Below are 9,984 nucleotides of genomic sequence, written 5' to 3' on the forward strand. Positions count from 1 at the left end.
TTCGACCGGTTCACTAAGAAGAACCACTTAAATAGAACGATTCGTTCGTGTTCGGGACATCATCACTAACTAATCTGTTGTACTTGTGTTCACATATGAGCAGGATGTTCACGTACACGGTGTCTGTCACTACTGGCAATCAGGAGTTTGCTGGGACGAATGATAACATTTACCTGACGCTGGTGGGCTCGGAGAGATGCAGTGACCAGACTCTACTGGACAAATCCTTCTTTGACAGCTTTGCAAGAGGATCGGTAAGAATTGTTTTCTCCCTTAAAAATTCAGTGGAAACAGCTATGCCATGTATTGAACAGTACAGGTTGTTCACTGTTTAAACATGAAGTTATTCCATTCATTTATTGATGTCTAATGCTTATCAGATATGTTTTATCACTCATTTAATAATGGCTGTCATTTCAGACTTTTGTTTTCTCAAAAAAGTGAGAAGTCTCAGTCAGCAAATCATGCAATATTATATAACACATTACTTTTTAATGTACAAGATTTTTCAGATAAGTAGCCAGTTACTTTGTTTTGCATGTACTGATTGACAACTGTCCTGTGCTCATGTTGAGAGGAATCAGGAGTGAGTTCAGATGCGTTGTGTGCGCTGTGTGAACAGGATGATACTGTAGTTTGAGAGGAATCAGGAGTGAGTTCAGATGCGTTGTGTGTGCTGTGTGAACAGGATGATACTGTAGTTTGAGAGGAATCAGGAGTGAGTTCAGATGCGTTGTGTGTGCTGTGTGAACAGGATGATACTGTAGTTTGAGAGGAATCAGGAGTGAGTTCAGATGCGTTGTGTGTGCTGTGTGAACAGGATGATACTGTAGTTTGAGAGGAATCAGGAGTGAGTTCAGATGCGGTGTGTGCGTTGCGTGAAGGGGATGATACTGTAGTTTGAGAGGAATCAGGAGTGAGTTCAGATGCGTTGTGTGTGCTGTGTGAAAAGGATGATACTGTAGTTTGAGAGGAATCAGGAGTGAGTTCAGATGCGTTGTGTGTGCTGTGTGAACAGGATGATACTGTAGTTTGAGAGGAATCGGGAGTGTGTTCAGATGCGGTGTGTGCGTTGCGTGAACAGGATGATACTGTAGTTTGAGAGGAATCAGGAGTGAGTTCAGATGCGGTGTGTGCGCTGTGTGAAAAGGATGATACTGTAGTTTGAGAGGAATCAGGAGTGAGTTCAGATGCGTTGTGTGTGCTGTGTGAAAAGGATGATACTGTAGTTTGAGAGGAATCAGGAGTGAGTTCAGATGCGTTGTGTGCGCTGTGTGAAAAGGATGATACTGTAGTTTGAGAGGAATCAGGAGTGAGTTCAGATGCGTTGTGTGTGCTGTGTGAACAGGATGATACTGTAGTTTGAGAGGAATCAGGAGTGAGTTCAGATGCGTTGTGTGTGCTGTGTGAACAGGATGATACTGTAGTTTGAGAGGAATCAGGAGTGAGTTCAGATGCGTTGTGTGTGCTGTGTGAACAGGATGATACTGTAGTTTGAGAGGAATCAGGAGTGAGTTCAGATGCGGTGTGTGCGTTGCGTGAAGGGGATGATACTGTAGTTTGAGAGGAATCAGGAGTGAGTTCAGATGCGTTGTGTGTGCTGTGTGAAAAGGATGATACTGTAGTTTGAGAGGAATCAGGAGTGAGTTCAGATGCGTTGTGTGTGCTGTGTGAACAGGATGATACTGTAGTTTGAGAGGAATCGGGAGTGTGTTCAGATGCGGTGTGTGCGTTGCGTGAACAGGATGATACTGTAGTTTGAGAGGAATCAGGAGTGAGTTCAGATGCGTTGTGTGTGCTGTGTGAACAGGATGATACTGTAGTTTGAGAGGAATCAGGAGTGAGTTCAGATGTGTTGTGAGCGCTGTGTGAACAGGATTATACTGTAATTCTACGTAGACTGATGTCAGCATGTATTTACTCATCTCATTCGCACAAAAATAGATTCAGTGTTCCTCAAAATGAAGGACATCATGCATCAGAATGCAAACATGTTAAATAACACACTTGTGTATTTAAATCTATTTTATTAACCAGTATATTTGCTGCTGTCTTTCGATCATCAATCATTCTAATAAACAGAAATTCCTTTAGATAAATGTAACATATGTTTATTTTTCCCAATTCCTAACAATGCCCCTTAGTTACATTGTTTGATGGAAGAATACTGTTTTTGTTAATATCATTACCCTTTATTTGCTTTGTTTTATTTAGTGTAACCCAGCTACATATATGGAATAACTAACAGCGCCTCTTAGCTGTTATAAATTCATTGTAAACCACGCCTCCTTGGGGCTTATTGCTTTATTGCCCAACACTGCCCATTTTTCCAATCAATGGTTCCACAAACTTCCTCACTTGTCCACTTCATTCATAGTAATTTAAATCCCTCTGTCAGGTTTTAAATACATGTGTCACCAATCCAGTGATAATTAGGGTGGTAGTTTGGAATCATTGGACATGATTCTTCAGTTAATGTTTGCACACCAGCCATGTGATTCAGTTGTGGCTAACAGAAGCTGTTGTTAAAGGTGGCATCTGTTGACGTCAGCGTGAAGGAGATCCTTGGAGACATAGTGCTGGTGAAACTTCAGAAGGGGAAATTCTTGTTCAATGATCAGTGGTACTGCAGATGCATCAATGTGACGACTCCGTCTGGAGAGCACGTCGAGTTCCCCTGTTATCGCTGGATAGCCAATGAACAGGAAGTGGTTCTTCGAGATGGCAAGGGTGAGTCCCATCTTGACTGAATGAAGCCTGTCTCAAATACTGTTGTTTGTGTGTAATTTATGCATGTATTTGTGCATGTACATTTAGGTCGATTACCTCAGGATGATAATATGAAAGAGAACAGGCACGCGGAGCTGGAATCCAGACAACAAATGTTCAGGTTTGATGCCGCAGTTACTATCCGGTGTAAACATTCAAAAGATATTTAATCATTTGTTAATTTATTACACCTCCATGCCATCCTGCCTCTATGTGCACAGGCAAAAGACTGTTTGGTCTCGCACCAGCGCCCCCCTGCTGAAGAAAACAGCATATGCTGGTTAGGTATGTTTTGACGCTGGGATGCTGGTTTATGCTGGCCCTCTGCTGGTTTATTCTGGCCCTCTGCTGGTTTATGCTGGTTCTTTTGCTGGTTTATGCTGGTCCTTTGCTGTTTTTTGCTTGTCCTTTTGATTTATGCTGGTCATGTGCTGGTTCTTTTGCTGGTTTATTCTGGTCCTTTGCTGGTTTGTGCTGGCCTTTTGCTGGTTTATTCTGGTCCTCAAACCAGAAAAGGACCATCATAAAAGAGCAAAAGGACCAGCATAAACCAGCAAAGGGAACAGCATAAACCACCAAAGGACCAGCATAAACCAAAAGACCAGCATAAACCATCAAAAGGACCTGGCAAAACATACCTAACCAGCATATGCTGTTTTTTTTTTTCAGCAGGGCCCCTTGCTGTCAGGGGTGGTATATCATTTTTAACCATTTCCCCTCTCACCTTTGGCGGGTGACAATTCACAACGTTAACACTACTATAACCAAAGGATTTTTAAATTTAACCAGTTTATAAAAATTAAATAAACATGGCTCCTACACCAAGCCTTGTGTTGTGGGTGAATAATACATTTTCATATAACCTAAAATAATTTTCCAAACAACTGAAAGATTAATTTAGCTGTTTCTTGAAGGTGGAAGGAGTGGCGCACTGGTTTCCCCCTGAGCATCGATGCCAACACAAGCACTGAACTTCCTTTGGACATTCAGTTTGAAACGGCAAAAAGTGTGGACTTCTCTTTGAATTTCCTTGAAGCGTAGGTTACACCATTTGTGTTCATCTCTTTGCACGTATCACAAGCAGATATGCATGCTATTGATTTCCTGTGACTATTGCTAGGAAATATCTCAAAATAAATGGAGAATCAAGTGTAGCTGAAACTGAACCAGACATTGTGAGCATTGTTGATTTGTTCTTGTCATGATCTTCTCTTTCAGGATTGCCAATCTTGGTCTTAATAAATTTATGAAGTTGTTCCAGTCCTCTTGGACCAATATTGAAGATTTCAGAAAAATATTTGTGAAAATCAAGAACACCGTGTCAGGTTTGAATGGTTCTTACTTAGTTCTTTTATTTTTATTCACTTTTCTCTAATACTAAAACAACCCTTCTTTTGAGTGCATGTAAATGCAAACAGGCTGAGACACACATACTCCTGAACTCACTGGCAGCTGACTCTATTATTCCCTTTGACAGAGCATGTGATGCAGAACTGGAACGAGGACTTAATGTTTGGCTATCAGTTCTTGAACGGCTGCAATCCTGTGATGATCAGTAAGTGCATGAATCTTCCAGACAACTTTGCAGTCACACAGGAGATGGTGGGATGCTCCCTGGATAGAGGTCTCACACTACAGGAGGAATTAAAGGTCAGAAGAAAAACAAAACATTTATAAAAAATTTAAATGTGGCTTATAGAGGACAAGCTGTGAGTGAGCAGGTGTGCAGCAGAATTCAGGATGTTGTCTGGATGAAGTTTGGATGATCTGCCACAAAGAAAGCTGGAGCAGTGGTCAATTCTGGATGTGAATAGAATAGAAATTCTCCAGTGTCCAATACTAAACATCTCTGTGTTACAGGCAGGAAACATCTACATAGCAGACTATGGAATACTGGAGGGAGTGCAAGCCAATGCCACAGACCCAGATACCCAGCAGTATTTGGCTGCTCCCTTCTGTCTGCTTTACAAGAACAACCAGAATGAAATCCTACCGATTGCTATTCAGGTGCCTGCAGAAATAATCTAATAAAAGAGTTGGTGCTCAAACTAAGCCTTGGAGTTTTTACCAAATACTCTCTTTGCTCTGTGAAACAGCTCAGCCGTCAGACCACCGCTGAGATCTTTCTCCCAAGCGATGATCAGTACGACTGGATGCTGGCCAAGATGTGGGTGAAATGCTCTGACTTCAATGTACACCAGCTGGTCACACACCTTCTCAGGACACATCTGACCTCTGAGGTTTTTACCATCGCCATGTACAGACAGCTCTCTGCAGTCCATCCTGTATACAAGGTAGCATCCTTCAACGTTTTCATTGCTGTGAGATTTAGAGGAAGATTTACCAACACTCTTTTGGCTTTATGGCTAATGACATGCAGTAAAACATTAGTGATGAGAAGGCATGGATGCAGTTACTGTTTTAGGAGTTTCCCATTTATTTATGGGAGGAGTTAATTAAATTGAATCACACAACAACATTTTGTGATGCTCAGTTTACTGGTATATGCCATTATTTAATGTCCAGACAAAGCATGTGTTAACACATTTAATATGTTTACAGTACTAGATTACACACAGGTTCTTGTTTTTCTAGGATCCAATCATGGTTTTTGTGTCCTTCATTAATAAAATTAGCTGAGTATCTCAAGGGTATAACATTCAACATACATTTTCCAGTTTCTGAATTACTTCTGAATTCTGATTGGATGAAGTCTGTTCAAATCATTGTAAAATACATAGGTGTCCTTTATCATATTGCTCTTGCTATTAAAGCAAAAAGGCACTCAGGGCAGGTGTTACAATGATTTTGGTATGAAGCCTAACACCGAAGGCTTCAATAAAGCACTCTAGGCCATTGCCAGACTTATTTTTAAATGCTTCATTTTCTCCTCACAGCTGCTGATACCTCATGTACGTTACACCGTTGCCATCAACACTGCAGCTCGTGAAAAACTCATCAGTGAATCTGGGGTCTTTGAGAAGGTATCTTTAACCCTTCATAAACGCTAACTTGTTAGGAACTACAGCTTTTCTCTTCATGTCTATCTGCTTCGTTCACATGACTTCAAGGTCTGGAGATGCGTAGAGTTTTAAATATCAGACTCAGATATTCAGTCATCTAACTGTTTGGGGCGAGAGTCACCACAGAAGCCCCAATACAATATTATCGTAAGCCACAATACTGTTCCCAAAGTTAACGTTATTCAAGAACACGATTCCACCTGAGGGCTCAAATATAGGAATATATCCCTTGCCTTCAAAAGCCTACAAACACTTTGGTGATTCCATAGATTAAAATATTCACAATAGGTTCATTATTGAGATTCAAAACAAGTCCATGGATAAAAACCCCCTGAACTTCCTACCTCCTTGTGCATCAGATGCACTGACCAGCCATGAAGAAAACAGGAAATCATGAACGAGTCCAGTACAGCATTCTGGGAGATGGAGTTAACATAAGTTTTAAGAGATAAAAATTTGACATGCTTACTGATTCCTTTCACTTTTCACATGGTACTGACATATATTAAGTATTAATATGTAGAGGTTCTACAACAGGCCAAAACTAAAACCCCATTAGACTTGAATATTATGATATGCTGCATTGATTTTTTTCTCACCACTGCTACTAGCTGTAGGCTCTGGCTTCAAATTCACTGCACTTCTTTAAACAAGCATTTACAAAATTTAATCTGAGACAGAAAAAGTAATCACTAGTGTCCTACCTTGAAGGCTAACGGCACCGGTGGGATTGCAGTTGTTGAAGTGATTCAAAAGGCCATGAAGACTTTAACCTACAAGTCCATGTGCTTCCCTGAGTCAGTGAAAGCTCGAGGAGTGGACAACAAGGACGACCTGCCCAACTACTACTACAGAGATGATGGCATGATGGTCTGGGAGGCAGTGAGAAGGTAACTGATAAAATACACAAACAATTACAGATGTTCAAATGCTGAGGTTGAGATTTAATGACAATAAAGAAACGAGTAAACCATTTGATGCCTGGATTTGTTTTTGAATTTGCTGATTCATCATTGCTATTGCTATTCATCTTCCTCTAGTTTCGTTTCTGATGTGGTCAGGATCTACTACAGCAGTGATGAGTCTGTTCAGGAGGACGAGGAGATCCAGGCATTTGTTCAAGATGTTTGTTTCTCTGGTATGAAGAACTGTCCCAAGAATGGTGGTGAGTACAGAATTGATTTTCTACAAGTTTGCATGTTCTTATGATGGCATGTGTATTGTGTTTGCATGGTGTATAAAGTCACATTTCATTGCATATAGGTCAAACTGTTTCCAATGTTCACAGAATTTCCAGAGTTCCTGAAAACTCGTGAGCAGTTGGTTGAGTACCTGACTGTTGTGATTTTCACAGCTTCAGCACAACATGCTGCTGTTAACTTCGGACAGGTGGGATGATGCACTCTTTTCTGGATGAATCTAAACTATATGCCTGGGTTGGTATCTATTGGCTGATATTTGTGTGCTTGTCCTGTGTTCCAGTTTGACTGGTTTGCCTGGGTCCCCAACAGTCCTTCCACCATGAGGAAGCCTCCTGCCACACAGAAGGGCCAGGTGGATATGAAGTACATCATGGAGAGTCTGCCGGACCGTGGACGTGCCAGTTGGCATCTAGGAGCAGTCTGGGCCCTCAGTCAGTTCCAGGACGGAGAGGTTTGATAACTGATTATTCATAACTAGTTTTAATATACTTGTAACACAAAACAAAGAAAACATAGTATTTTGTCCAAATCTTCCCCCAGCTGTTTTTAGGTGTGTATCCAGACAACTACTTCACTGAGCAACCAGTCATGGAGGCCACTACGACTTTCCGCAAGAAATTAGTTGAAGTGACCAACATCATCAAGAGCCGAAATGAAAAACTGAAATTGCCCTATTGGTATCTGTCTCCAGACAGAATCCCCAACAGCGTCGCCATCTGAGAGAACAACTCTGGGAAATATATATATATATATATATATACACACACTTTTTAACTTGGCTATTTGGATCTACATCACAAAATAACTCCATAAACAAAATAATTACTACAGTAACTGTAAGGATTTTAGTGAAAATGGTAATCTGGAAGAAAATAAAACATCACACACACACACACACACACACACACACACACACACACATAAAAAACACAAGTGAATACACAAAGAATTGGATGTCTATACAAAATAAAAACAAAGAAAGAATCAACATTCACAGTAAATTAAATATGATGCATTAAGGGATTCTCATCAGCACCCTGTGGGAATGTGTTACTTCAGGAGAGCAACCATCTGCAAACAAACTTTTTTTAATTTTTATAATCATTATTCATTTATGTAGTTGTATTTGATTAATCATTTGATCACGTTACATTTATGACATTTCATCATTTATCCATCATGTTATTATTCATAAATAATGTCATTTAATGTTTTTATTTTTTATATTATATTATTATTTCCTTTCTATCTTATGATTTTTGGGTTTCGTAACAAATTAACACTTGTTGGATTTGTACTGATTAGATGAAGTCTGAGCATTGAAAGATAACTAAGATTACGCAATAAACCAATTCTGCTCATTTTCACCATCACTTTGTCTCCTGCTTTTTGCTCGTCAAATTTGATTTGGTTACCAGACAAGACTTGCTGTTGACAGGTTTTAATGGTTGACAAAATGGATATTTGCTGGTAGGATTCGGCATCTGAGAGGTTGGAAATCTTCTATACAAAACTGTAACACAAATAAGACATTATTTTGGCATTAAGATCCAAATAATAACAATACTTGTGTCTGAAGTACATGTCTAAACAAACCAGTATGAACATATGGATTTCTTGAAATAGCGTAGTACTTCACAGAGTCCATAAATAGATGCAGAAATGCACATCGACAGTAGGGGTGGGCGGTATGATGGTAGTTATCATTACCACGGTATAAAGTGTCTATTGTTAGAGATTCTGCTACATGTATTTTGCGGTATGGAAATATATCCACATTAAATACACCCTAGAGTAAGGCTGTAGTACTCGAGTCCGATCCTGGACTCGAGACATTTTTCTATCATCTCGGACTTGTCTCGGACTCGTTGCGTTTGCACTCGGACTTGGTCTTTGGACTCGCCAAATTTTCTCGATGGTCTCGACCGAGTCCATAAAATAAAATACAAATTCTCCTTCAAAACAAAACCACATTTGCATGAAGTTGCGACTGAAAACGTGTGGATAACGCTAGGCGCGCCGTTTTCTCTTTTTTTCCGAAGCACTCTGTAGCCTGCGCTATGCTCGTGCTCCGGTGGCGTCTGCTGTTGCTAGGCAACCATGACCCGCTCTCCATGAAGACGCAGAAGTTTCAGCAAAGGATAAATGGATTTCCAACACTAAAAATCTCCTGCAGTAGCTCTGCTAATAAATTCATTTAAAAAATGACTATCCTTGTACAGTCGTGGCCAAAAGTTTTGAGAATTACATAAATATTAGTTTTCAAAAAGTTTGCTGCTAAACTGCTTTTAGATATTTGTTTCAGTTGTTTCTGTGATGTACTGAAATATAATTACAAGCACTTCATACGTTTCAAAGGCTTTTATCGACAATTACATTACATTTATGCAAAGAGTCAGTATTTGCAGTGTTGGCCCTTCTTTTTCAGGACCTCTGCAATTCGACTGGGCATGCTCTCAATCAACTTCTGGGCCAAATCCTGACTGATAGCAACCCATTCTTTCATAATCACTTCTTGGAGTTTGTCAGAATTTGTGGGTTTTTGTTTGTCCACCCGCCTCTTGAGGATTGACCACAAGTTCTCAATGGGATTAAGATCTGGGGAGTTTCCAGGCCATGGACCCAAAATTTCAACATTCTGGTCCCCGAGCCACTCAGTTATCACTTTTGCCTTATGGCATGGTGCTCCATCGTGCTGGAAAATGCATTGCTCTTCACCAAACTGTTGTTGGATTGTTGGAAGAAGTTGCTGTTGGAGGGTGTTTTGGTACCATTCTTTATTCATGGCTGTGTTTTTGGGTGAGAAGCAATCCCACACATGAATGGTGTCAGGATGCTTTACTGTTGGCATGACACAGGACTGATGGTAGCGCTCACCTTTTCTTCTCCGGACAAGCCTTTTTCCAGATGCCCCAAACAACTGGAAAGGGGCTTCATCGGAGAATATGACTTTGCCCCAGTCCTCAGCAGTCCATTCACTATACTTTCTG

General features: G+C 40.4%; 1 protein-coding gene across 1 annotated transcript; it reads left to right on the forward strand.

Moving 5' to 3' along the window:
• Positions 1-47: 47 nt before the first annotated feature.
• LOC132099218 (polyunsaturated fatty acid 5-lipoxygenase-like) lies at positions 48-7,834 on the forward strand. Its single transcript, XM_059505657.1, has 14 exons — positions 48-254; positions 2,532-2,730; positions 2,818-2,890; positions 3,684-3,806; positions 3,988-4,094; positions 4,247-4,419; positions 4,630-4,776; positions 4,866-5,063; positions 5,667-5,753; positions 6,504-6,682; positions 6,833-6,957; positions 7,081-7,181; positions 7,275-7,445; positions 7,535-7,834. Exons 1-14 carry the CDS (start codon positions 96-98, stop codon positions 7,712-7,714), a joined length of 2,022 nt encoding a protein of 673 aa, XP_059361640.1. The 5' UTR covers positions 48-95; the 3' UTR covers positions 7,715-7,834.
• Positions 7,835-9,984: the final 2,150 nt, after the last annotated feature.

This window comes from Carassius carassius, chromosome 22 (genome assembly GCF_963082965.1).
Source record: "Carassius carassius chromosome 22, fCarCar2.1, whole genome shotgun sequence".
Classification (NCBI taxonomy): domain Eukaryota; kingdom Metazoa; phylum Chordata; class Actinopteri; order Cypriniformes; family Cyprinidae; genus Carassius; species Carassius carassius.